The 27,923-nt window shown below is 46.8% G+C and overlaps 2 protein-coding genes across 10 annotated transcripts in view; both read right to left on the reverse strand.

Moving 5' to 3' along the window:
- Positions 1 to 756: 756 nt before the first annotated feature.
- On the reverse strand, positions 757 to 12,976 carry RASSF2 (Ras association domain family member 2). 5 transcript variants are annotated; one of them, XM_054804454.1, is made up of 12 exons: positions 12,822 to 12,973; positions 11,371 to 11,575; positions 8,086 to 8,168; positions 6,822 to 6,897; positions 6,503 to 6,654; positions 5,541 to 5,629; positions 3,772 to 3,923; positions 3,570 to 3,671; positions 3,335 to 3,386; positions 3,112 to 3,233; positions 2,304 to 2,401; positions 757 to 2,081 (listed from the first exon to the last, which is right to left on the reverse strand). In XM_054804454.1, exons 3-12 carry the CDS (start codon positions 8,142 to 8,144, stop codon positions 2,012 to 2,014), a joined length of 972 nt encoding a protein of 323 aa, XP_054660429.1. In that variant the 5' UTR covers positions 8,145 to 8,168; positions 11,371 to 11,575; positions 12,822 to 12,973; the 3' UTR covers positions 757 to 2,011. The 5 variants fall into 5 exon arrangements, with proteins under 5 accessions (XP_054660429.1, XP_054660428.1, XP_054660430.1 ...); XM_054804453.1 differs by lacking the exon at positions 12,822 to 12,973 and adding an exon at positions 12,093 to 12,164; XM_054804455.1 differs by lacking the exon at positions 11,371 to 11,575 and having other exon boundaries at positions 12,822 to 12,976.
- Positions 12,977 to 15,067: 2,091 nt separating this feature from the next.
- SLC23A2 (solute carrier family 23 member 2) overlaps positions 15,068 to 27,923 on the reverse strand; it is a 58,761-nt gene continuing 45,905 nt past the window's right edge. For all 5 annotated transcript variants that reach the window (XM_054804437.1, XM_054804433.1, XM_054804436.1 and 2 more), the window contains 6 exons: positions 26,725 to 26,872; positions 26,046 to 26,151; positions 22,234 to 22,363; positions 21,953 to 22,090; positions 20,723 to 20,818; positions 15,068 to 20,165 (listed from right to left, as the gene is read on the reverse strand). In XM_054804437.1, coding sequence (XP_054660412.1) covers positions 19,933 to 20,165; positions 20,723 to 20,818; positions 21,953 to 22,090; positions 22,234 to 22,363; positions 26,046 to 26,151; positions 26,725 to 26,872 — 851 coding nt within the window. In that variant the 3' untranslated portion in view covers positions 15,068 to 19,932. The remainder of the gene's footprint in view (positions 20,166 to 20,722; positions 20,819 to 21,952; positions 22,091 to 22,233; positions 22,364 to 26,045; positions 26,152 to 26,724; positions 26,873 to 27,923) is intronic.

The raw sequence follows: 27,923 nt of genomic DNA on the forward strand, positions 1-27,923 counted from the left end.
GGATGCGATGCCTCCCTGGGCCGCTCTCCCCATCCCAGCCTCCAGCTCAGGTGCGTGCCAAACCCCGACGTGTTTCACCCCGCCATCTACCCAACTCCTTCTCTTTCCATCCCTCAGCTCCGTGCCGAGGATGCCGCCCTTACCCGTGCACCCGGGGCCGTGCCGGTGATGGCTCCTCCCGTCTGTGCCCGCTGGGCTTGACTCACATCAGACTTTTCCCGGCGGATAAAGCTCTGGTACGCGGAGCCAACGTCACTCATACCCCCCTCCTGCGCGGGGAGGGATAAATGGGCTTCAACGGGCCGGATAACGCAGGGCCGGCAGCTTCGGGGAGAAAGCAGAGGGATAACCTGGGGGATGCAGCGAGCTCAGCCTTGAGGAGGAGAAAAAAACCTGATTATATCAAGTCTAAAACCTCACTGGGTATAAAACAAGGCTAAGGGATGCGGAGGTTTTCTTCTAGAGGGGAGTTTTACCTTCTGGAAGGGAAATATCCAGAGGACGGAGCCCGCCGACCACAGTGCTTGGGGATAAATGGTTTCTAAGGGCTGGATAAACCTGACAACAGCCCCAAAAAAATCCTTTAGCAATTTAATTGCGAGTCTCCAAATCTGCCAGGCAGGAGCATTTCTCCTTGGGAAACTTCACTGCCGGGATTCAGGCAGGTTTTGCTCTTCTCCCAGCCCACGCGGAGCCCATTTCAGTAGCATTTCTATCCACAAAGTGCTTTATTTGGAACAAACCAGGCTCAAACTCGGGGGTTTCATTCTGTATTAAGTTCTACATATTTTGGTTTCTTGTTAATCAACGAAGCAATGCCACAGTCATCCTTCAAATACATAAAAAGCTTTTCGTGCTGTACAATGCCTTCTCTAACACACGTTAAAGGTGGAAAAGGTACCATTAAAATTCAACTTTTAAAAAAAATTACAAAGATACATTGCGAAAACTCAAGGGAGGGAGAAAGTCAGAGTTTTAGTTCACATTGAGGTATAAAATTGATATTGCTGGTTTAGCCCAGGAGGAAAGAGGTTTCTCCAGGTGTAATGGTGATAACGGAGCCGGTCCTGGTCCCGGTTTCACCGGCGCTGCTGCAAAACCGATTTGCAAAATAAAAATCCTCTTTACTTCTGCCTCTCCCTCCACGCCCCCGCTTTCTGTACGGCATCCCTCGAGAGACGCTCGCTGCCGTCAACTATTCCTGCAAGAGCTATTTGGCATGTTATGGCTACCAGAGAGGTTTGACATCGTGGTTTGTGGGTTTGTTTTTTTTTTTAAAAAGTCCCTAACATTAGTGCAAATTAGAAAGGGGAGAAGGAGGGGGTTACGCGACCAGATGCAGGTTAAGGGAATGCGCCAGAAAAACGCAATTTACTCTTTTGCTGTAAATCCAACGGTCAGTCCCCAGGTTTGCTTTCGGTAGCAAAAGTGTTAAAAAAACCCCCAAATTCCCAGCGGACTCATCGATTTACAAAAGCTTCCCATCACCTGTGAATTATTGCAATAGAAATGTGCTTTTTTTTAAAAAAAAAAAAAAAAGAGGAATTATTTGTGCTCTCTTGCCACCGAGCCGTGGGTCCTCCACCGGGAGCCATGTGCGGGCACCACTGAAGCGAGCATCTTCAAACCGAGCCAGAATTCTTGTTCTCGAACGCTTGCAGCCCTCGCTTGTCCCCATCCTCGGCGGCTTCGTCCTGCTCACAGATTTCCTCTTCTTTTTTTTTTTTTTCCCCCCACCCCTGTTGTTTCCAGGGATTTGAGATTTTGGCCAAAGCTGCCACCGGCCGGAGCCTTGTTGGGCAAAACTCCATTTGCAGAGGAATAACCCCTCGAGGATGCTGCGCAGATGAAGGTGCGGGAGGATGGGTTGGCTCAGAGCCGGAGCAATCCGGATGGACACCAGGAGCACTCTGGGAATGACAGGGGGGCTTTGGGATCCGGTACAGTACGTCCTGCGGGCAAATGGCTCTTCGGCCAACGCAACCGGGAGCCGGGGCACCAGCGAAGCATTTCACATTGCCGTTGGACCTTCGGAAATCTCCTCCAGCCTTTGCTTGATCATCAGCCGGAGGATGGAGTATCTGGAGAGGCGAAGGACAAGAAAAGAGGATTTTTGCAGCGTCAAGCTGGGCTTTTAACTCAAAATGCCAAGAAAAACCTGGAATAATGTAAAACCCAATGGCTCGTGCATGCATTAGGGATGCAAGGCTGTACAAATGAATTTTTGGCACCAAAATACCCGCCCCCCCCCCAACATCCTTAAAGCTCAGCACGTCCCTTTGATGGCACCAAGCCCGGCATACTTGTGCATTAGCTTCTTCACTTCGCGATCCTCCTCTTCCTCCAGCTTCTGGATGAAGCTCCTGAGGACGGGCATCTCAAATTTGATGTACTGAGCAACCTGGGTGGGAGAGAAACACCAAGCCAGGCGATGAAGAGGGCGACGCACTGACCCTGCGAGGCTGAAGGCTACCTTGCAGCATCCTCTCCCCAGATTTAACTGGGGAATCAAGGACACCCCACCTGGACTTTTGCAAAAAACCCTAAAAGAAACCACGTTTCCTCTGCACGAACATCACCTTGTGCAAACGAGCGCTAGCTAATTGGGAAAAAAACCGCCACCTAAAGTTTATTTTATTTTACCCACTGGCTGCAAGAGTCAGTCCCTTCACGTGCAGAGCCCTGCACATCCCCAGCACATCGCTGAGTGCTGTTTAAACCCAAGCAGATCCCCAGAGCGTCCGTGCTCTGACCGAAGAGCAGAGCAGCGTCGGGTGGGAGGGAGCCGGCAGATGGCACGAACGAGCCGTTCTCCATGCGCAGCGCCTTCCCCGGCTGGAAAAAAATCTCAATTATGCCAAAGGACGTGCAGCAATTGCTCTTCTGCGGTCAGATTTGGGACAGCAAGATAGAGCTGGGGGTGTTTGCTCTCAAAACAAGTTTAGAGACGCTTTTTTAAGCACAAAACAAGGTTTTCCCTACAAGATGAGGAGTTTTCACGGGGAGACGCGGGAGCAAAGCGAAGCAATTCCCGCATCCCCAGTGTGGAGACGTCCCCCCAGTTTTCCGGCCCTGGCAAAAGCACCGAGCATCCCGTGCCGGCAAACTCACGTCGTAGGTGACTTCCTCCACCTGGTCCTTCTCCATGAGGAAGACCTTGGAGACCTGCTCGCAGGGGCCCTGCAGGATGCGGGCGATCAGGGGGTAATCGCTGGCTCGCAGCTTCTGCTTCTCTGCAACACCAAAAGCACTGGTGTTCGGCCCGGCGGATGGCTGGCCTTTGCCACATCCGACCCGCCGGCTGCGCCGGGACAGGAGTTTTTCGCAGCCTCACCTCCGCTGGTGTGGACGATGTACAGCGCGAACTCCTCCGCCGAGTTTTCAATCTGAATGGAGACATAAATCACTATTAAAGATCCACTTTCCTACCCTAGACTTTCACGGCAATTAAAAAAAAAAATTCCCATTATTTGACTCTGCTTTTGCATTTTAGATATTAAAATGCACGGGATATAAATTCCCTGGGCAGAGCAACCCAGGAGCACGGTGCTGGGGGATATATAACGTACCTTGAATTTATTGAGCAGCAGTTTGAGGACCTGGGGGGTTGTCATCGTGCTGTTTATCCGGACGTTGGTGACGGAGCCGTACGCCGGCGTGAACACGGATGTCTGTGGGGTGTAAAGTCCATTTAAACCCCCCCGCCCCCCCGGATTTCCCCACTGATCTGTTGGGAGAGGTTTTGGGCAGACGGCGAGGTTCCGGGCTCACCTTATGGTTGTAGAAGTGCCCGTTGATGGAGAAGCGGTGCCGGCGGATGCGCCGCTGCTCGCTGGGGGTGCGGGCGCTGCCGCGGCGCCGTACACCCACGTCGCTCCGCGTCCGCATCAGCTGCGGCGTCTCCTCCGGCTGCGATCTGGTGGCTGGAAAAGATCCCGGTGGCAGGACGGGGCTGAGGACGGGAGCAAGCAAGAACCCCCCCGGTGTCCTATCCCAGCGTCTCCCCGCTGCAAACCAGCTCCTGGGAGTCCCCCCATGGATGCAACGGTCCCCATCCCAGCAATACAGCCCTCCAAACTTCCCAGGACAGCTCTGACCCACCAGTTTAAACCACAGCAGCTACTGGTTTACTCTCTCCCAGCTCCTGAAGGAGGCTATTAATTCAGAATTAACTGTGTAAATCCAGGCTGCTACCTGGATAAAGCCTCTTCTCCCGGCAACTCGAGCATCTTTACTCGCTTTTTCATAATTTAACTTCCCCTGCTCCCCATCCCCCCCTCCTTTCCTTTAATGAGAACAGGCAAACGAGGCCAGCGCTTCAGATCTCTGTGTGAAAACTGGCCTGGGTCCAGGTTATTATAAACTAGCTCTTCATCCATTTTTAATGAACCTCTGGGGCTCGAGCTTGGATGTTTTAATTCAAAGCATGTCTGCAACAAGAAAAAAAGAAATATCTCTGGTGCACGCTGCTCCAGATGCACGCCACGGGCCACGGTGACTAAGCACTCACGAGGAGCTGTGCACGCACGTTATGCGCTGATTTTTACAGGCTTTTGGAAAAAAAAAAAATAACAAAAGATTTCTTTCTGGGCGCTGGCGGAGGATTAACGTCATACGGCTGGCTGAAATAGCCGCTGGGTTAGTTCTACGGTGCAATGAGTTGTGGATATCGGCTGGGCAAGCTTTAAGTGGGGGGGGGGGTGGGGAAAAGTGTCATGCGTGGGGAGATCACAAAGAGAAAGGGGGAAAAGCTGGAGGATCAAGGATGGGGCAAAGGGGTTCGTGGCGCAAGGAGTTTTGCAAGTGCTCAGCTCCTCCCCGAGCTGGGAAGTGGATGAGCATCCCAAAGCCGCAAGGATTAGTTGGTTCTTCTCTGCCTCCAGGGTGTATTTCCATTAAAAAAAAGCCAGGAGTATCTGCAAAATGCCCCAGGCGAATGAGAAAAATGCATAAAGCAGGTTTTTCCAGTGGGAATTGCCAGTGGGACAGCTTGTGTCCTGTTCCTCACTGCCTTGTGCTAAAAACAAAGGGTTAACGAAGGGCCGGGGCGGATGAGCTATTCCCCCTCGCTACAGAGGAAAAACCGGGGAGGGGGGGGGGGAAACCCTTTGCAGAAATGTTGACTTCCCCATGGTAACGGCACTTCCCAACGGTGCCTATTCTTCCCTAAAAGCAGAGCTGCCGGGAAGGGGAAGCGCCGACATCCTTTTCCCTACGATCCCACGATCCCACGAGGCTCTTTGCTCCATCCCCCTATTCCTTTCCCAGCTCCTCCTCACCGCGTCCCACCGTGGCACCTCCCTCGAGTAAAAGCCCTTAGGAAGGGTTTCGGGCCATCGGGGCTGAGATTTTCTTGCTGCAATTAAATAAATTAAATAGAGGCGCTTTGGAAATGGCTCAGAGTAACCTGGAGCAAGATGGAGACACCGATTTCTAGAGGAAAAGATGGCTGGTTTATATTTTTCTCACATTAAACCGGAGCAGAAGGCAGCTGTTCCCAAGTGCCCGGCCAAACCCAACCGGATCCCAGCCCGGCTCACCTGCGCCGCTCCCGGGAGCCTCTGCGTTTGGCGTGGCCTCCGCATCCGTAACCTGGATGTCTGGCAAGGTGCTGGGCTTCAGCACGGACCTGGTGATAAAAACCCCCGAACAGATGGGTGCCCTGTGAGCGTGCAGCTGCAGAGGGACTGAGAACCCAGATGCTTTCCCCTCTGAGCCCCCACACTGGTATTTCCAGGATGGGAAACAGCCCATTCTCCCAGCAGACTGGGCAGATAACCATCCCCGCAGGGTCACCGCACAGGCTGGTCGCAATATAAATCCTGAATCCCATCCTGTCCCGCTCCCAAAAAACCCTCTGGAGGGTCTTATCCCATCCTTTTTTTCCCAGGAAGGGATGCTGAAGCCTGAAACAGCCTTTTTGCAAGCTCCAGCACACAATCTGCACAAGCAAAGCTGAACCTGCCTTTTTTTTTTTTTCCCCCCAGACATCTAAAAAAAAAACCCCATAAAAACCCCATAAAAACCAGGCAGCCCCCCCCATGGCCAGGACAACCCACGGACTTGGTGGTCCTGGGCGCTCGAGGACCACGCTGCAGCCCAGGGTCCCATGGGTGTTTGCAGAGGGTGGCTGGGAGCTGGGTGTCCCAGGGGAATCACTTGGGCCCAGAGCAACATCCAGCATTAAACTCAAATTAAAATTAAAACACGGGTTGGTTTTTGGAGGGAGCTTCTTGCAAAGGGGTCTTTGCAAAAGGATGGGGGTTTTTGCAAAAGGTGAGGGGGGTCTTTGCAAAAAGGGAGTGGTTTGCGAAAGGAGGAGTCTTTGCAAAGTGAAATGAAGCTTCTTTCTTTCAGACTCGGCTTCTTCGTGGTGATGCATGTTGGCAAAAAAAAAAAAAAAAAAAAAGGACCCAGAGAAGGTGGCTGGGGTTGTAACCCAGCAAACGCTGCCCGGGGGGTGGGGGTGGTGGTGGTGGGGGGTTCTTTTCCCTCCACTCACCCGTGGGCTCCCAGGTTGCAGCCGGAGTGCCAGGAGGAAGAGGAGGGTGGAGGACGGATGCGCTGGTTGTCGTCCTGCATCTGCAGGCGGATGGGTCGCCGCAAGCCCCAGGAGATGTTCAGCAGCCCCTCCACAATGAGCTCGCCTTCCTCCTGCGCGAGAGAGGGGCAGCTCAGCGTCCGAAATACAAAGAGCCATGAAGATTCCTAAGAGGCATTGTTTTTTTGGACCTCACAAGTCTGAATCAAACCCAATTTCCTCGTTTTTTTTCTCTGTTGCCAGAAATAAGCTGGGTACCCATCCGGGGGGGGTTTCTTACCTCCCGGTGCCGCAGCTGCAAATTTTGCCCTTCGTAGTAGATGTTGTACGTCTTCAAGTGTAAGAGCAGCTCATTTCTGGAAGAACAAAATAACGGGAAAGATGCTGAGAAGAGACGCGGAGGAGCGAGGGGGGACGTTGCAGGCACCACTCGGTACCTGACGCGCTGCACCTGAGCCAGCCGGGGGGGAGTTTTGGGGAACTAGGAGAAAGCAGGAATTGCTTCCAGAGCCAGGCTGGGCAATGAACCTGCTCCACTGCTGGGAGACCCAAACCAGCTTAATTTGGGGCAAATTTGGGTCTTTTGCTGCTTTTAGACCTCCTTTGTGGAGGGGGCAGGGGTTGCCCTTTGCAACCACGAGTAGGGGGGACAAGCTCCCCTGCGACCGTGCCCTCCACGCACTGCGTGAAAAGCTGTAAGAAAACCTGTTAGACCTTGGCGGAGTCGGTCACAAGGCTGAAAACCAAGGACTTTTTCAGAGCGCCCAAGCTCTTGGGTCACGCTGGAGTCACAAGTTATCACAGGCAAATTTATCACATCGGCTTGTCGCTCCGGACCCTGACCTTGAGCTCAAATTAAAAGTCTGAGCCCCGCTCCAGTTGCAAATGAAAAATAGAAATAGAAATAGAAATAGAAATAGAAATAGAAATAAAAATAAAAATAAAAATAAAAATAAAAATAAAAATAAAAATAAAAATAAAACCAGGCCGTCTAAGCACAGCTATGCATCATGGGGCAGTGATGCCGCTGGCGTTAATTCATAAAGCTGTCATTAATTCAGCTGGGCTGGCTGATGGAGTTTAAGGAAGCTTGGCATCATCAGTCTAGTGTAAAGAAGCATAAATCACGGGGATTTGGGGTCATGAGAAAGAAAAAAGAAGGGGAAAAAATATCACGTATATGCTTTATCTCCTCCAAAATCTTCCCTGAAACTTAGGCATGCTTTTACATATTTAGCAAACCAGAAAAGAACAATTACTAATTGGGACCTTTCTCAGCAAAATCTGTATTTCATGAAAGTTTATAGCGCATTTGCCCATGCTCCCAAGGAAAAAAAATTAAAAATCCCATCAACACCCTTTTTTTTTTTTAAGGAATTAGCCATTTCTTGCCCCAGAATGGCTTTTTTCTTTCCAAACCCAACCGAATTGAGTTCAAACTCCTCCCAGCTCGAAAGCAAAAACCCCTGGGGAATATTGCAGATAACTCCCCAGCTACCATCACCGACTGTATTTCTGCATTACAGCCCTACCGAGTATCTTACTTGGAGATGTATTTGTCTTTTCCGCAGGGGACCAGGTACTCGCAGCCGCCGTAATCCATCCTCCCGCTCTTCTTTCATGGGAGCTGAATTGCAAAGAGGGAGGAGAGAATAGCATCGGCGTGAACCGCCCCGTTATCGCATCCCTGACACACACCCATGGATAATGGAGAGGAAAAAAAAAAAAAAAAAATTGCGTGGATTTGGAAGAGCTCTTGGGAAAAGGCTCTGGCGGATGCAGCCACGGGTAAAGTTTGATGTGGCTCCTCCGGGAAAACGAACGGGGAGGGAGGAGAAATCAGATAAGGGGAGAAGTGGTGTAAACTCACTGAAAATTTAATATCGGCAGAGATACGCTTACGCTACCATTTGCATTTCGAGCGCCCACGGACCACCCCGGTGGTGCCAGACCTGGAGGTGGAAGGGTTATGAGCAGGATTTGCTCCTTTTCTCCGTTTCTTTTACTAGGGGTTTGTTATGAAGCTCCACGCACGCAGGTCTGGATCTGGCTTGATGCTTTCTCATGCCGTCCCAAAAGCAGGCGGCGGGCATGAGGGCCGACTTTCACAAGCAGCGAGAGATGCTGGGCCGGTTCCTTTATATTTTACTTTTTTTTATGACACTGGTTGAATTTTTGTGCATTCCCTCCAGTGCCAAAACATCTCCATTGCTCTCCTGTAAGGACTCGGACGCTCGCCCCAAAATCCCAGCTTTGGAGCAGCCCCAGCTTAGAGCACGAGCATGAGTTTTGGATGCTACGGAGGGGAATTAAGATGAGATTTAGGGTGAAGCCCTCAGGGTTGCTCGCGGGCTTGGAGCACTTTGGAAGCCAGACCTTGAAGTGTAACATCAGGGCGGTTTTGAGCAATGAGACAGGGCTTCTCGGGTCGCATTCTTCCTCAGGTGTTTGCCCAAACCCTCCTACAGCCAGGCTTTCATTTTTCCAGAGTCTCTCCCCTCCCTTCCCTTCTCCAGAAAGAAAAACCAAAGTGAGGAAAGAGCATTTGATCCACAAATTGCTGTTTTCTTCCACCTCCCGCATCGCCATGTGCTTCCTCACGATCCCCTGGGAAACAAACCCGTTTTCCTGCAAAAACAACCAAACCCTCCAGCAACTGCATCCAGGCGGATAAATGACTCAACCAAGGCTGTGCGGTAAAACCTGTGTCGGAGCACAGACCAGTCCTTCCCCCCCCAGAACCTCAGCACAGCAGCGATCTTACCCCACACGGCGGTATATATCCTAGCAAATAAATGACATGCAACAGCAAAAATATTCTGCGTCATGCTTCAAACCAGAGAAGAGGTTGCAAAAGCGAAGCCTGCCTTCAGGCAGGCAGAAACAGGCAGGGGAAGGGCAGGAAGCCGGCTTGGCCCCCGGGGCTTCAGCTCTGCCTGGAGAAAGCAGAAGAGAAACCCGCCACCGAAAAAATCGCACGTCGCAACGGAAAAGCTGACAAAGCTTCGGGTTTCCTGACGAGCCAAGGAGCCGTGCGAGCATCCCGGCAAAGCCTGGCATCAACACTCCTCCCGTGGCTGGCAGCCGCCTCTCCCACATCCATCCATCCTCCCACAAGGAATAAACCCAATAATAATCTTATTTATCCCTCAGAAATGATATCGGGAGGGGATTTTGCAGCTGGCTTTGTGGTTTTGGGATAAATGTCGGTGCGGCAGCCACACAGCACCTGCTCTGGCAGGAACCTTAATTTGGGGTTTACCAGCTGCAAGATACGGAAACGGTAGGAATAAGCATCTCGCTTGTGGGTGTCCCCTGAAACTGGACGAAAAAGCTCTGGGGAAGTCACCGCTAAGGCGCTGCTGCACAGAGGGAGGATTACACCACGCCGTTGCTTTGCCCATGCAAAAGTGTTGCCAAAAATACCAAAGTGGCTGAAAAAAAAAAAAAACCCCAAACCCTTCGAGTGGTGCAGCCTGGGGTGGAGCCTTGGCTGTCGCAGGGAGTTTTACTCTGTGGCATCGTGGCGATACGAAGGGGTGAAGGCGAAGCCCCGGTTCCCTTGAAGGGGACATCAAGGCAAAGCCCAGCTGAAAAAAAAGACTCATTTGGGGATGGAAGGGGAGCCCCAAAGCGCAGGTTCATCCCCTTGTGCCCTGGAGCCCGGTTTCCTGTTTACTGCCCCACCTTCGCCTCTGTCATCACATCCCCTTCCGAGCAAGGAAAGGGGTGAATTCTTCCTTTTTTGGGTCTCGAGAGCGCCGGGCTACATGTGGAAGGGAGCGGCAGCTGCCCGGAGATCCCCAAACAGAGATAAGCTGCCACCAGCCTCAATTTTCTGCGGTGGCTTTGGCAAAAGGCTGGAAATCACTAAAATAAAAGGGCTGGAAACATGCAAATTGCCCCATCAGTTGCTCAACCTCAGTAGCTTGGCACCATCTTCATTTCCTGGCACCTCCCGTGCCTCAGTTTCCCTACTCTGAGCTGATGTATTTCCCTCACCTAGCACAGGCTGAGGTTTTGCTGCTGTCTTGCAAAGCACTTTAAAAAGAAAAATCAAATCAAATCAAATCAATTCCCCCTGCACACGTGGCAGGAGGATTTCAGCCCTGTCTGTCTTCCAACACGAGCCACTGGCTGCTCCCGCAGCCACTTTCAGGCCTGGTGGCCCCCAGATTTATTCCCTTCCCTGCAAATAACCTTCCTAGAACCCTTTCCTGCATCCCTACAGCCCCATCTGCCCTGCGGTGCAGAGGGAACCTGGCCATGCTTGCAACCCCTTGCATGGAGCAGGGACCAGTGCTCGCTTTCGCAGAGCTCCTGAGGAGATGCACAGCTCAGATACAACAACAAAAAAATAAGGGGGGGGGAAATTAGAAAAAAAATCCCAAAGATTGTATTTGCAGCAGGAGAAGGATGGTGTTCCCTGCTCCTGCAAATAAAGGAACATTTTGGGGGTGGGGGGGAGAGGGTTGCTTTTCTCAGTCCCCTCCCACGATATGTGGATGCTTTGGCAGCATCCCTGCTGCCGCTTCAGCATCTCCCTGCTCAGGCAGGAGACGTGGTTCGGCACAGCTGAGGCTTCCCCCCCGCCGTGAGAGGGATTGTGGGAATATCCCGCTCCCTGGGGAGGCCGTGATGCTCCCTCCTGCACAGACCCTGCTGCTTCCCCGCAGCCCAGGGCAGCTTTTAACCAGCCCAACGGCGCATCGATCCCAACGCAATCGGTAGCAAAGCACCATCCAGAGGTAACAATTCCTCCCTCGCAGGCACCAAGAGCCTGTCAACGCTGCTTTGCTCAGCAGTGGAATACGACCGAGCGCTCTCACTCCGTCCAGTGGATCCTTTGCTCAACCGACGGTGCTCGCCGGACGGCTCCCGCAGGCCAGTGCAGCGGTGGCGCTGGCCCAGGCGCTATTTTGGAGTCAGGATTTCTTCCGAGCGTCCGTCCGGTGTCCCTAAGCGCGAAGGTGCAGCAGTTCCATTGTTTTTCAGCGCCGCTATTGTTCGCCAACCCAACTGCTCAGCCCCGTCCTGCAAGGGGGAGAGGAGGGGAGCAGGGAGCGGTGGCAGAGCTGCTGGCGGGCAATGCCATTGGGGTGCTGGCTCACTTGGGGACAAGCGAGGGGACCCATTGCCAGCACTCAGCAGGTCAGACCCCCCCAGCAGAGCTAGTGGCCGTCAACAGCTTGTTGTGGGCTACAGGGAAGGAGCTGGTGGGTCTCCAGCCCGGGTGCGATGAGGCTGCAGCAAAGGAGCGACCAGGGAACCGGGGGTGCTTAGGGCTCCCTGCCAGCCTGCGAGAGCAGCCAGCCCGGGAGGAGAGGGTGATGCCGAGGACATTAGTTGGGTGCGGGGCGTGGGGGCCGGATCCCCCCCCCCGAGGGTGTGGGTGCAGCTCTCGCCTTCTGCTCGCTGCGGACGGGACGCCGGGGTAGCTCCGGCTCAGCCCTGGGGCTGCTCCGCCGCCGTGCCGGGGATGGGGACGGGGACGGGGACGGGGATGAGGACGGGGATGAGGACGGGGATGCCCCATCCCGCCCGCACTCACCCGGTCCCGGTCCCGCTCCGCGCCGCTCCGCAGCCGGCGCCCCCCGTAGGGCCGCCCCTCGGCGGGGCGGGCAGGGGCGGGCAGGGGCGGGGCGGGGGTGTTGCAGTCCCGGGGGACACCCTTCTCCGGCACCCAGGGTCACCCCGGCACCGGGATGCCAAGGGACGCCCCTGACCGGGAGCCAGGACTGGGGATCCCCCAAGGGATGCCCTACCTCGGGCACCCAGTTTGTCCCCCCCTCTCCGGGACTGGGATCCCAAAGGACGCTCCAGCTCCAACCCCCGGTTCAGGCTCTGGGACGGACTTCCCAAAGGACACCCTGTTTTGGGCACCCAGCTTGCACCCCAGGACCAGGATCCCGAAGGATGCCCCATCCCATGCACCCGGGTTCCAAATGCTCTTCGGATCGGCTCCAGCTCCGTGCAGAACTCCCGGCGGGAGCCTTGCAGGCTGCATCACAGAGGCTAAAGTGGTTACTTCTGCCTTAAAATGCCCCAAAGCCCGTGATATTCCGTGCCAGAGCCATGCAGGCATCGCACGTCGCCGTCCTGCCTTTGGGACGGTGCAACGGGGCCGTGCACTGGCAGCAATCCGTTCCCAACCACGGTGATGGGATCCCGTCCCGATCCAAAACCGCCCCCGAGAAGGGGATTGAAGAGGAAATAAATTTAAAAAAAAAAAAAAAAAATCTGCCTGGAAGCAGATGTTGCAACTCGGGGTCACAGTTACCTCTGAAACGGCGCTCAGGCTCCAGCCTCCTCTCCAGGGCTGTGGGTCCCATCCTGCCTGTGCACCCTGTGCCGCTCCGGGAAAGGTCTGGGGGAGCGCAGAGGTATTATGTATTCCACAAGAGCAGCAGCATGCGGCCACATCCCTCCGCCTTTGTCTGCTCCTGACCTTTCCCAGTGCTTTGTGGCTTCTCCGGGCTTTTTTTCTTTTTAAGGAATTTGCCTAGAAACAGCCCACACGAAGGGAAAAAAAAAAAAACAACCCCAAAACAAAAACAAAGAAATAATCTAAACAGCTGGTTTAGCAAAACAAGCAGTCTTTACAACCACGGATTATAATCAGCTCTTTTTTTTTTTTCCTTCCTTTTTTTTTTTTTGACTTGTATGTAAAATTTGAGAAGTTCAGGAGGAGCCATCTGGCTTGGGGAAACACTGACTCGGCGAAAGCGAGCCGGGATGGGGGTTAGTATTTATATTCCAGCAGCATCTTCGAGGGCTGGAGGAGATGAGAGGCCCTTTGTTGCCGGGAGAGCCCAGCCGCGCTGCACAATGGAGCGGAGCCGGCCCCAGCCGCCTGCGCCGTGCAAACCCCAGCCCCCAAACCCTGGGATTTAGCCCCAAAGAGAGAGAAAGCTTCTACCATATCCCCCAGGGCGCAGGTTGGACGCTATTGGAGAAAAAAGGGGAAAAAAAAAATAAGAGGGGCTTGCTGTGGGCACCTGCGTGAGCACGAGGAGGAACTTGGTTGCAGAGCTGGGGTTAAATCCTGATTTTGCAACATCCTGCTCGTTGCCTTCAACACACACGCGGTGTGTCAGGGAGGATGGAGCCTGGACAGAGGCATTTATTTACCAAATAAAAGGAACTTGACCCGCTCCTGCCAAATGAGGACACCCTGCAACCCACGAGGGTAAGACAGGCTGCCGGCTCCCCACCCGCACAGTGGCTGTGAGCACCAACCCAAGAGGAACCAAACCCACGTGGCAGGAGACCAAAACTTCCGCCCTGCCAGAGCCTGAGCATCCCTCCTGGCTGCCGAAAAACTCCCAGGAGAAGGACACTCCCAAGTCAGAGCCTGCATTCTGCCACACAGGGACGTTACAGCACCCAATCTGTAGGTTAAATCGGTGTTTCTGTGCTAAACGTCAGACAGGGAATGTGGTTCATGCCTTTTAAACCATTGGATTAGATTCATTTACTTCTGTTTCTGCTCCCATAGCTGAGCCTGGAGGTCAAGGACTTCGGTCAGACCCAAGCGTAAGGCACCAGCTCCAAAATTCTCCAAAATTCAAGTATTTCCCCCCCAGACTGAGCAAGCATCCAAACTCCCTTTCACACCCTAGCATCTTCCCATTATTTTGACTTAAAGACCCCCAAGCTAATTGTCAGTAAAGACCAAACAATATTATGCAGTTGGATGCACATTGGCTTAGCAGCATCTGTTAGCCGTTACGCAGCCTCCGGGAACCAGATGGGAAGAGACGTGGCTCTCGAAATGGCCTTTGCTCCTACCTAATACGTGTTTCCTCAAAACACGGTCACTGTCCCCGCTTGAGGAGGTTTCAGTCATTCTGAAAATCCTCAGGTTTTGAGATTCTGTCTGGGGTAAAGCCCTTCTTATTGGGTCTACGCTGCTGATGCTGATCTTTGATTCGGGCAAGACACAAGGAGAAAACTCAATTTTATTTCCAGAGCTCTCACCCAGTAGCACGAAGGATTAATCGGGATTAAGATCAGAGCAGTTTTCATCCCGGCCCCAAACCCAGCCCAGCTCAGGAACGAATAGAAATCCCTTGCCCTGGTCAAACAGCTGCTCCACCAGCTTTGATACCGGATCTACTTTCACCTCCCCTTGCTCCTGACTTAGGCAGCTTTTTGCCATTTTTCTTCCCATCATTTTTTGGACTAGTCCTGGTGGGCTACGCCTAAATTCAGAGAGGTATTTGGGTGTCTTAATTCCCACTAAAAACCAATAGTAGCTCAGATATCTTGAAGGCTGACTGACATCTAAAGGTGCTGTGCATCCTCAAACAGCTGTTCCCAGGTCATAATTCATTGCATTCTTCCAAATAAATCAAGGAAATTTAATGTGTCTTCATGGTACGAGCTGTGGGCAAAGAGCTGGAAGGATTGGGAAGGCGGCTGGGCGTTGTATTTTTAGGTGGCACTTGCTACAAAGAAATGCTTGCTCTTCACCTCGATTCTCCTTCGAAGCGGATGTTTAAAAGGAAGTGCAACACCATGCTGTCAAGTTGCATCTATGCCCGCGTTTATTTATACTGAACAGCTTTAAAAATACAGAATAAAATAGCTTTATCTACTATTATTCACAACATCTGGTCCAAATATTACATTTTTAAATATTTAATTGTTTAATGAAGCAATGTTAGAAAAAAAAAAATGAAATTAAAAAAACAACTCCATAAAAGAATTACACATCTCGGGGGAAAAACAAACAAACAAACAAAACCAAAAAAAACCCCAAACCCAAAAAACACCTCTTGCTGTTTAACAAAAAAGTTTTACAGCCAAAGTCAGTCACAAAAAGTCATGAAAAAAAAAATTTATCCCCACTGCCTAAGAACAGTCAATAGTTTGTTATGCCAAAGGTTGATATAAACAGACAAAAGTACAGTAATTTGGACTGGCAGCAAGACGATTTACCTGGAAAGATGTAGTAAATGCCAGATAGTACACAAGGCAATTCTAAATATATCTCTCATATCAATAAGTACGGATGACGATGCACAGTCACAGTCAAATTAGAACTAGACAGGATTATTTCGGATGGTTCTGAACACGGATGCCCAATACTTAAAGCAGCCCAGCGCTAAGCTGTCTAGACTCATGGGCAGAAGCGAAACACCAGCAAACTTGTGGCCTCCTCCAATACTGCAATGACCTATGGCAGCTACAGAAACATGAGAGCGTAGAGTACCTGTCGTCCCACGGCCCAAAAGGCCATTTAGCCGTAAGAAATATTAAGAAACGTGCACCAAGTGGGACATTTGCTGGGGAAAAAAAAAAAAAAAGAAAGAAAAAAGAGTGACCCACCACTTCCCCCCCCCCCCTTAAAAAGAAAAAAAAAGTTGCTTTTGGTTTAAGAAGGCCACATAAAAGAAACACTGTAGGTTGTGCTGGTCTGTCACACATGCATTTTCTACATCGACATACAAATTATGTTTTAGATTGCGTGTCAGCATCCAACGGTTCGCTCAAACCATTGGAAGTCGGCTATTTTACACCACGTGCGCCTGGAGTGCTGTTTATACCACAAATGATGTGATTTTCAACCATTTTCTTAGGGACGCAATGCTATGAACAACCGGTCACACTCACTGATGCTCCCTGTGGTATAAACAGTACCGAGGGTTTCAGTTTGCAAGCGCCAATTCTGCATCGGGAGTACCAAGATCTCAGTAGGGAGATGAACAATAAAGAAACCCTTTAGTTTTTGGTAGGAACATAAACATGGGTAAATAAAGTATACACAACTACTATAGATTCGTCAATGAAGAAATTCTACCATCACATGACATTGTCATGACAATCATATCACTCCCTCCCAGGAAAACTGCGATCATTTATCCTGAGTGGAAATGTTATTTTTAATATATGGAAATAAAATACTGCAATATTCATGTACAAACCAAGTTGCCATATTTAAAGTCAGTATTAAAAGGCATAAAGCAAAATCTGAGTTTAAAGTTTGAACATTCTGAGCGAGGTACCTGATTAAGTTCCTCTGCCAACGCACTCTAATATGACAACATTAATCAGTCATAGCTGTTAGCTATGAAACCTAAATTTCTATAGGTATAATTTGCAAGTATTTGCTTTAGAAAATGTGTTTCAACATGTTAGCAAGAATTCTTAATTTAACCTAAAAAAAAAAAAAATTACAATAGAATATCAATTACAAAAGTCCCAAGTTGTTTTGCTTTGCATACACTGATGCCATCTTTGATATGACAAAATGATATTTCTACCCTTCTGTCTTAACGTTTGGTTGAAACATCTCATTGCCTCTTAACTCATCTCTCAGGTGGTGTCTTCCCTATGTGTTTTTGTTTCGTTTAGCTGTTTGAAAGGCAGGCAATAACATATATAGGAAAAACACAACATTGCGTTTACGGTCAGATTTCTATATCCAGCCACTCTTAACGCATCAAAGCCTGGACATAACCAGCAAACACGAAGTATTTAAATGCTTTTCCAAACTGCAAGTTAATCCTCCGCAATGCATCTGCAGCTCGGGCTGCGCACCGTGCTCCCCCTGGCTAGGGCATTTCACAATAACCACTAAAATGCCAGTGTAGAAAATCAGATGTGGGAGAAGGATTTAAGGTCCACAGGTGCTTCAGCAGATCTGCTTTGCAAAACTGAGGCTCATGTTTAACCATTCACGTTCATAGTAAGATGGAGTTGTTACATACCCAAATTTGATTACAAAAATGACTGCTAACTACAACTACTTATTTTAGTGTTACCAAGGTAAGTGGCTAGAAAAGCAAATGTGCCGGCTAAATGCTGCTGTACTGCTCTCAGCCAGGCAACAGAATCAGCACGGTAGGACCCAACATCACAAAAAGAATTAAATCCAACAGTTAAACCGAGTAATAGGACTTCACCTACTCAGAGAGTCTTTCCTATGCTGCAAGAAAGGGCTGGTGTTCTGCTCCAGGGAGAGGAAAAATAATATCCTTGGATTTGTTGCCCTGTAATTTGACTGAAGCATCTCGGCAATTCTCAAGTGAAGGCAATGCAGAACACACAGGGCTTTACTTCAGCCAAAGGTGAGAGAAGACAAACGCTACTTCCCATCGCCTCATCACTTGACTGCGTGAGCACTGAGGTTATCAAAAGAATATTTGGGGGGAGAACTCAGAAAAGCCTGGGGACACGGGTGTCACTGCCGCACTCCATGCCCAACGGCATCACGGGACTTGACATTTCAGTATTTCTGAGGTGGCACCTTTTTAAATAAAAAAGCCTCCCTTTCTCAACATTTATAAGATAACCAACTTTGGCATTTTACATTGTTACAACCACCATATATAGGTGGCTTTTTTTTTCCCTCCTTTTATACATATATATATTTTTAACTCCCCCATGTCTCCCACATATCTTTGGTTGCACATCAAGTTGGGAAATTTAGAAGCTTCGTGCCACTGACTAGAGGTCTCCGCACTCAAACTATCTGCAAGTGGATGTGGAAATCTAACACCTCATTACCTGAAGAGGAAAAATTTAAAAATTACAAAAATGACTTTGTTTCACAGGCAAACTAACCTTGTCTACTACACAATAACTCTTCCGACCAGCTTTCGAGAAAGTCCAATTGACACCAAGACTGCAAACTACTGAAAGTTCCCTGAAGCAGGAACAAACACATGCTTTGTTATGGAAAAAGCGGTATAAAATAGTTTCAGGAAACAGCCATGGCATGCTGAGAACGATATCAATGGAATCATTCCGATTCTACACTATTCAGTACTGATCCGTTAAGCTCTTTCCTTGCCCTCCCCACCCCAACCCTTCCATGCTTCAATAACCAAGAACAAATTCACCTGGAAGTAGACTCAGAGAAAACAGAGTTCCTGCGCTCCTGTCCAGTAGTCAAACTTTGATAAATATATTAGTGAATTACAGGATCTACTGTTATGTTTTTTCCAGGAATACAGAACGCAAGCACCGTAGAGCATACTGGCCTTGAAATTACATTACACTACATTTCCCTGATGATCTCCACAGCTTAAAAATGCTTTTGGGGCCACACTGAAGTCTAAAACTAACTTGCAATAGTAAGAACATTAAACATGAATAAAACTTTTAATTATGAATGCATGATGAGCATGAACACCCACATAACATCAGAGCTGAGACTATTCCAGGAAAAAAAAAAAAAAAAAATCTGAATGGTGCCCTGATTGGACCCAATACCCGTTAGACCATCCAGTGGATGTGGACATCAAACGTAGTGTCTCTGCCGTTCAAGATCACCTCCGCAGCAGTAACGAGCTTTTGCAGAAAACTCACCAGGAGAGAAGAAAAAGAGGCAATGCAACGTAAGCCACTCGGAGGCAGCATCGGCTCTCAATGTCCAACCAAGAAAATTTTGCACAGATCCAAACCAGCGAATGCTGGCAGCCAGCGTGGCTTTCCCTGCTGGGAAAGCTGCCCGTATGCAGATGTTAATTGCTTAGAACTGCTCAACAAATTAGCATTTTTGTTCAGGAAATGTCTTGCTGGATACAGGCATTGCACTGTAAAAACTGTTATCAGGTCCCATCTGGAAGTTAAAGCTTCCCATCTCTGTAAAACTCAAGCTACGTGTGTCCCTTTAAAGAAAACCTGCACCTGAACACTATTATTAGGTGGTTAAATGCCAGGCAGAAAAAGCAAACGTTTAAAACTGCGAACTGACATGAAATGAGCGGTTCCTTCTACAGCACTAAGCTATCAGAAGTCGGTCATAGTTTTCATCAGCAAAGTTATTACAGAAACTTTCTGTCTTAACACTGGACGTCTGACTGAATTATCGGTAATTCAAAAAATACTCTCGTGATTTGCCAGTATCAACTAAGCCTGGTTGCCAGGGGGCTGAAAATATGGAATGTGCAAATCAGTGAGTAGAAAACAATATACATGGGATTTGACATGACTGGAAGTAAAGTTTTTTTCCTTTCTTCCCCCCCGCCACCTCACAGGATTCAAATTTTCTGGCGTAACTAACATTGCCAGCAATGAATGCGCCAAAAAAGCCAGCATCAATGACTTAAATAAACCCACCATAAAAAGTAACATTTTCCAATAGCACCTACATACTTCTGGAATCTATGCCCCATTTAAAATAAACAGACTGAGGTGCGCAGGTATCTATAACTTGAAAATCAGAGGAGTATGTGTAAATGTGACCCAGAGACACTAGATCTGGCTACCACCACCCACAACAGGAAAGCTTTTTTTTTTTTTTTTTTTAAATCCGTCTCAGCTCTGGTTCCAGAATTTAAATGCAGATATACAAAACATATATTTTAATGCTTCTTAATCAGCAAGAAACTGCAAATACATCTTTTTACTACAACTAGATAATATAATTTCAGCTAAGGCTATACTGTAGCTTCTGAGTCTTCATCTGAACTCCTGCAGTTACCGCTTTTCCTGAAGCCTTTCCACGTGTAACCCATGAAGGTAGGGCTGATGGGGAGGAAGCTGAAACACCTGTATTTTTTAATAAAGTTCATGCCAAAAGGCAAATCATATGTTTCCATGCCATCCAGTGACTTGCTTCCTTTACCAACCCCTTTCTTCCATTTCCGTATTCCCCTTTCTTCAGGGCTTCCTAAAAGTCAAAATAAAAGAAAAAGGAAAAAAAAAAATACATGGTTATCTTTAGGTAAACACACACATACATAGTAGAGGTTATGAGAAGCAAGAAAACCCCAAGTCTCAGATACCATGTTCAGCAAAGCACTGGAAAGATCTTCTAGACTCCTCAAAAAGGCAGGAAGAGGGAAAAAAAGTGTTTATTGGAAATGGCTATTATCAGTTTTCCTTTGTAACTGGAAGTCGAGGCAAATTTTTGCTCTCAAATGAATGGAAGCAGGTTTGGGTCTTAAAATATTTTTACTCTGTCCTTGGAAGAAGACTATTCTGGTTTGATTTTTATCAGCTATTTTATATGTTTTATAGGATGGAGATGTTAACCCGAAAAAGATTCAAAGCGTGCTCAAGGAAACTGAGGCACGCAGGTGTTAAGCAGTCTGCTCTAGGCGTTAAGGAAGTCAACAACAAAGGCAGTGATCTCTTCCTCATCTCCTGCCTCCATGAAATGCTGTGCTACCTTCATTCAGAAAGGCGGTTGTTATGTCAGATAAAATGACAAGTTTGCATGCTGACCTGGAATGGTATTATCCAAAATAAATGCAACGCAGCCACCAACAAACATGGCTGTAGTGAGAAGAACGTTTAATACTTGATCAATGCCCGCTATTCCTAGAAGGACAGGAAAAAAATATTTAGAATTTGAATTTTGATCATACATATACACATCCTACTGACTGACACGCAGGTTGACTGGGAAAACTTGCTACTGAGTTCACGGAGCAATCTGCTCAACCCAGACTCTTAAAACCACGTAGGAATAGATGCAGAAGAATTTTCAACTAATGTAGCACCCCATGGGGACCCCTTCTTTCCAAAAACGTTAACTCCCTGAACGTTCAGTTGCTTATAAAAATGTAATAAAATGTCAGTTTAGTTTCTACTACAGACACAACTATTTAATTTAAACTAGATAGAAAACTACAAAGTGGAAAAGGAGACATGTTCATAAATGTACAATCTTGTGGACCAAAATAATTACTTTCATAAACCTTTACTTTTTAAAAGGGCAAGACTTCACAGTACCAAGAACACTGCATTAATATACCACCATCTAACTCTGCTTGAACGGTCTGCTTTTCTGAACAACTAAAAGTAGGTTAATATGCTCTTAAATCTGGTTCTGAAGCGATAGCTATAAAAAGTTAGTTAATCTTTGCTTTAAAAAAAGTATATTAAAAAATCAATTTAAGTATTCCTGTAGAGAGTCCTTCTTTGATGACCACACGCTGTCGTGACCACTATTGAGAAGACAGTACTCAAACAGAAAACCTCTTCCACAAATTCCCCAAAACTATAATTTGGCTAACAGACTGAAACGGAGTTCATTAAAATTCAGATTCAGAACACATGTCCGCAGTGACAAATACTTTCAAACCCCAAATAAATTCCTAGCTTCTAAGCTCTGGCTTGGTATCTCTTCTAACATCATTTACAACTCGGATTCACTCTTCTGGTCTTTCTTCCAGTCCAACTGGCAATCGCCTCCTTCCATTACTCTGCAATCATACCCTGAGAAAGCAGGACAAGTTCAGATGTATCCCACTGAAACACTCAATTCAGGGCTCAACATCTCAATTAATTCTCCTCTGAACACACCTGCCTTCATATCTACAGCTTTTATTGTCTCCATAATACTTTGGGTTGTTTCTCTTATTTACCCCTTACATTACTTTGTACTTGTATGTACTTTGCAGATGAGTACAGGTAAAAGTACGCTTTGTATAAATGAGCAGAAACACATACCTGTGACCAGTGGATTTTGTTTGAGATAGCTTGGAAGGACAAGTCCAAAGAAAATGGAAAATCCAAGTACAAACAGGTTACGAGAAGAATTTAAATCTATGAACTGGAGGTTAGACAGACCCACAGCTGTAATCATCCCTAAATAAAAATAAAACAAGTCTCAGCTTTTATATAGTCTTTTTCTTAAAAAAAAGATAGCAACATACATATAAACACAGCACTAGAATAAAAAGAGATAGCCGCACAGTACACAGAGAGGAGCAAAAAAACCCATACGTTACCAAAGAGAGTGCAGAAGAGGGCACCGAGCACGGGGTCGGGCAGTGATGCAAAGAGAGCACTGAACTTGCCAACCATCCCAAGCAAGAGCATGAAGGCTGCTCCATACTGAATAACCCTGCGACTTCCAACCTGCAGGAGAACAAAAAGGAAAGGACACCGGGAAAAGTCTGCACTTGGTCCAACTTCACGCCTTGCATTTTTCTTTATTCTTCTCTTTTGCATTTAAAACTTCTTTTCAAGCCTCCATCCGTATTTTTTTTGTGGTGTTAAAACTCAGGCTGCAGAGCCTTTACAAACATCTTGGAGGGCTCAGCTGTCACATGGCTCCACTCCAATTCTAACCTAACTTTGTTTGATTTTGTTTTCGTTAACATTAAGTCATCTTTAAAACCATCTGCAACTGCTATAGCCACAATAACCATGAAATGTGGCACAGTCCCATAACTAGGAGATGGCAAACGGATCAGTTGTAATGCAAACGTAAAAAAAAAGTAAAAATCCATGTGTTGCTGCCCTTTTATGCAAGAACACACGTATTAGTTACTTACCACACAGTTCACTTGAAGGAGATGCAAGCTTTCTAGACAGAGATTATCAACTGATTTTATAACAACCTTCTCTGAGATCAGAACTGAATTCACAGAATTGTTTTGGTTGGAAAAGACCTTTAAGATCATCAAGTCCAAGTCCACCACTAAACCACGTCCCTAAGCACCACATCTACACGTCTTTTAAATACCTCCAGGGAAGGTGACTCCACCACTTCCCTGGGGAGCCTGTTCCAGTGCCTGACAACCCCTTGGGTGAAGAAATTTTTCCTAATATCCAATCTAAACCTCCCCGGCGCAACTTGAGGCCATTTCCTCTTGTCCTATCACTTGTTACTTGGGAGAAGAGACCGACCCCCACCTGGCTACAGCCTCCTTCCAGGCAGTTGTAGAGAGCGATCAGGTCTCCCCTCAGCCTCCTCTTCTCCAGGCTAAACAACCCCGGTTTCCTCAGGTGCTCCTCATCAGACTTGTGCTCCAGACACACTTCGTTGCCCTTCTCTGGACACACTCCAGCACGTCAATGTCCTTCTTGGAGTGAGGGGCCCAAAACTGAACACAGCACTCGAGGTGTGACCTCACCAGAGCTGAGTACAGGGGAACGATCACTGCCCTGGTCCTGCTGGCCACACTATTCCTGATATAAGCCAGGATGCTGTTGGCCTTCTTGGCCACCTGGGCACACTGCTGGCTCACATTCAGCCAGCTGTTGACCAACACCCCCAGGTCCTGGGGTGTTAAATTCACTGCATATGCAAATCAAGGCTGTGCTAACACTGTGAAACCAAGTGCCTGCACTTCCTTCTCGTTTTTATTTTAAGTGTTCAAACTTTGGGGCAGTATTTCTCTGGCACTATGCTGCAGTAGTAGTTGATAAATCTGAATGTTTGATATTTTAAGTGTTATATTTGCATAAGAGGTACACCAGAGTAAAAAAAAAAACCCTGTTATGCTGGTAAGGTGGTTTCCAGCAAAGCCCTTTGTAGGTCTCTTACAGAGTATTAAACTTGAAAGAAAAGTAGATATTAATTTGTTAATCGTGTGTGACTGTGCTAAATAAGTGAAAGGAGGAAAAAAAAAAGATACAGTAGGCATGTTTAGGGTAAAAGTACTTCTTTTCCCCATATACTTCACTGCTTAACTGTCGTGTGAGATGTGTTCACCCACAAACAGAAGCTAGACCAGTAAATTAGGGTGTTCACTAGAACAACAGAAGTTAGCCTGCACCTTTCTCTACTTTTTACAAAGATATTCATTTTCTTAGGATCACCAATATCTTGCACTGAAATTACCTTCCTGCATGAAATAGGCAGATTCTTTAGAAAATGTGCATGACAGTGACATTTATTTATGCCCAATCGCTACAAGGCAAACAAATTAAGCTCCTTTTGAAAGCTACTGAAAGCATTCTGGCCAGCATTTAGCTCAAACTACGTATTTATTCCCAGGCACTCGTACACACGCTTTATGTGATTATTTTGGAGTGCACGATATGGTACCTAGTAGCATCCATTTCATCATCAACATGATGGCATAAGCTGCCTATACTTTTGCCCCAACATCAGATTTAATTGATTCTCCTCTCATCAAATAAAACTTGGTCACAGACTAGCTCAAAGACTTTCCAGTATTTACATCCAGTTGAAGCCTCAAATTTAAATTCTAAGTGTAATCATATACTGATTTCAAGGGAGGTAAATGCCTTTTCAAATGTTGCACTGGTATAATGGGATCACCAGGACTATGCAGTCTTTACTCACGAGCACTAAAGGTTTCCTCTCCCAAAAAACCAGCAGAGCATCTACATGCCAAAAATCTATTTTGATATAAATTGAAGCTGAAAACCTATTAGGTTTTTAGGAATTAGTACGCAGCCAGGAAAACAAGACCAAACACTGGAGCACAGGAATCCAGCTGTGCCATTCTGGATTAGACATATTCACTCTTCCATCATGCGCTCTGAACAGACCTAACTGTAGTGAACTCTGTTCTCTGTAACATTGCCAGTTTAACATTCATTTTTCGCTGTTCCAAAGCAAAATGTACACTCATTTCTGGGGACTGTTAATAAAAGAAAGTGCTGTTAATTCATATCAACTCCTATGAAGTAACAACAGAAAGGAAGCAGAAGAGAATAAACCTTTGTTTAAGGGTTTTTCTAACCAATTTTTTTTCTAGGAAATTTCCATCAGCAACTGAATGGAAGACGTATACAGACAGCAGATGGTGCTATTAGTATTTATATTCCACCCTAAAACCAAACAGAATCATCCTTTGTGCAGAAAAAAAAAATGGCTGAAGATAAATTCATCATCTGTATTGGATTAAGTCAGAGGGATGAGTTATTGTAAGTGGAGAGCATACATTTTCTATCTTGTACACATGAAGTAGATTTATAGCTTCCAAGCAAAACACGCAACAAGATGTACGCATTTACAACATAAATTACTCTTACCAATTTTGCTGATATTTCTTAACAAGGTTAAATTAACAATATCAAGCAAATCTATCTGCAGTCCAAGGTCTCCCAGTTCAGCCAGGCATTCAAGCACACATTCAGTTCCGCATGTGAACAAAGGAATTCCTCAAGTGCTTATATATTTTGCTGAGTAACACCCCAAAAATGTATAAACCCCTAAGCATGCTCAGTGCTTTAAAAACCTATAATGATGGAAAGAAACATTTAGGGTACATTTAATTTTGAAGTTACCTTGACTGCAGCTCCTGTTCTAGCTGTGTCAGCGTAACATCCTAGTACAGACGTAGATAAGACCCAAGGACCTCAAGTTGCATTTCATTGTGTATTCACGCAAAACGTTAAAAATAGCCTGTTCTCTATCAATGCTTTCAGAGCCGAGACATCCAAAAGAGTATCAATTTCTATACAGTTTACAGTGTTTACGCCTCAACTCAAAACACCCTGGAGCCCTGGAATACCTTTTGGTTTTCAAATGGATTGCTGCTTTAGCATCCTGCTTTATGTAGCATCAGCATCATCGCTTATTTAGCATCAAATTGCCCTTTACTCCGAATAAAAATAAGATTTTTGGGGTCCTTATCTAGAACGCCCTTCTATTAGACAATGGCTGGTACAGACAAGTTCTGGAAATTCAGAATGCTGTGTAAAGTTTGTCTGCACAAAGTACTAAGTAGTGTGGTTTCTTGGAAGAGGATCATGCTGTGAAAACATGAAAATGGCATAAGCCATCCACCAGAGGATATAAAATACTCAAGTCACTGAGTAATCAAGGGAATGCACGTACCTTCGTGATGCCCAAGACACCAATGTTAGGGCTAGAAGAAGTGGAACCATTCCCTGTCCCAAATACTCCGTCCAGAACACAGGAGAGACCCTCAATAAAAATTCCTCTGTAAATCACAAACAGAAAAAAAAGTCAAACTTGTATTAGTGCAGACTCACCTCAGATGGTGCTTTATGACTGTATGCTACATGGGTGTCTGTTAAGGCATCTGTCCCACATCAATTATTGTAATTCATGTTTCAAGCTCCAACACACCTGGAAAACCAACCTCGGTTGTGTTTTCTGTGTCTAAGATACCCACATTCTTAAACTGAGGAAATTACAAAATAATTCAAGTCAAACATAGAACTGCTCTTGATTTCTAAAATTGCATTTCAAGTGAATTTGACAAGCTACCCTGATTCCAGAACCGATTTAGAGTTCTGTCCCTATGGAAACTGTACTATTAACTTCCACAGACTCCAGCAGGAATAGGACTATGTTTCCAATGCTACACTTGCAACAAAATAATTCAACATGACAGTTGCATCTTGTATTTCAGATCCTTGGCCCTTGTGTTTGACCAAAATGTAACATTTAACCTCAGAGCACATTCCTGTCTTATCCTAAGGGAAAAAAAAAGTAAGGGGGGGGGGAAGTAGCTTAAGACGCTGAAAAAATCTATCTTTTTTTGACATACCTGTTTATTGCATGAATAGGTGGAGGAGGAGCGCAAGACAACCTGGCACAGGCATAGTAATCTCCTATTGATTCAATAATGCTAGCAACAACTGCACTAAGCATTCCTATTACTCCAGCGGCTGAAATTGTTGGCAGTCCCCACTGAACTGTGAAGAAAAGAAAACTGAAATCTCTCATGCCACAGAAAACAATTTAGATATCAAAACACAAAGCAATTTATTCATCTTTAATGGAATCAACAAACTCCCTTCACAGTAACGCTGTCTGGCAAGTTCAAGTAGATGAAAGGAGCAAAGGAAAAACTGCCTAACCGACTGCTTTGATCATGCTTGGAAAAAACCCAAAAACCCCTAAACCCCACCAGAAAAATTCCTCCTGTTCAGGAAGAAGGAATTCAAACTACTGCTTATGAAAAAACAATTCTGATCAGTGAGGCAAATGCCACTTAATTATTATTGCTCTAAAAACTCGGTCTTTGGTTGCAAGTTTAGTCTACCAAAGAGAATGGCCAACAACCAGCTATGATCATTGCACAAACATCTTCCAATTCCAAATTTTTTTGTACAAGAGAAAATAAGATTAATTTAAGCCTGTAGAAAAGCTTGGCAGGTTTTCCACAGCAATTGCCTTGATGCTTTTATCTCTTGGAAATAGATGAGCCTCTCGCAACAAAAGGAACTTTAAGTCACACAAACGTGAATGAACAAGGCTTCACAAATATGAAGGGTCTACTCAGGGTGGAGACGTTCTACTCCTTTCCCAAAAGCTTCTATTATACATCTTGCAAGTACTGCTTTAGAAGTGGTTTCTTTCAAGAACAAATCAGAACCAAAGCATATGGAAAACCACAAGGAAGCTGCCTCATTACATCTTAGTGGTATTCCTAACAATTTCTGTTATTCTATTCTAGTAGAATATTATTCTATTATTACCCCATTAATTTCTGAGCAGCACAAGGGTGAACCAGTTGTGCAACTCTACCTTATGCCATAAGAAACAGCCTTTAACAGCTTTAAACCCAGAGGCGGCCAGCAAAAGAACACAAACATCCAAGATGTCATTTAAAGTGTTTCATGTTCTCTTGTAAATTCTGGTTTGCCCTTTGATAAGCATTGACCGGCATCCTCTGACTTGCCATCAGCCTGATTCCAACGCTGCTTCTGGAAGTCAGGGCGTTTTTGTGTAGTTGTGACGTTG

This window comes from Grus americana, chromosome 26 (assembly GCF_028858705.1).
Source record: "Grus americana isolate bGruAme1 chromosome 26, bGruAme1.mat, whole genome shotgun sequence".
Taxonomy (NCBI): Eukaryota; Metazoa; Chordata; class Aves; order Gruiformes; family Gruidae; genus Grus; species Grus americana.

Excerpts from the sequence above, each read along its gene's own strand:
- RASSF2 (XM_054804455.1), bottom strand. The coding sequence starts at position 8,144 with ATGGATTACGGCGGCTGCGAGTACCTGGTCCCCTGCGGAAAAGACAAA. Across the intron at positions 3,924-5,540 it reads GGCTCCCGGGAGCGGCGCAG|CCACCAGATCGCAGCCGGAG; the intron begins GTGAGCCGGGCT and ends GATCTTTTCCAG. Across the intron at positions 3,234-3,334 it reads CATCGTCCACACCAGCGGAG|AGAAGCAGAAGCTGCGAGCC; the intron begins GTGAGGCTGCGA and ends TTGGTGTTGCAG.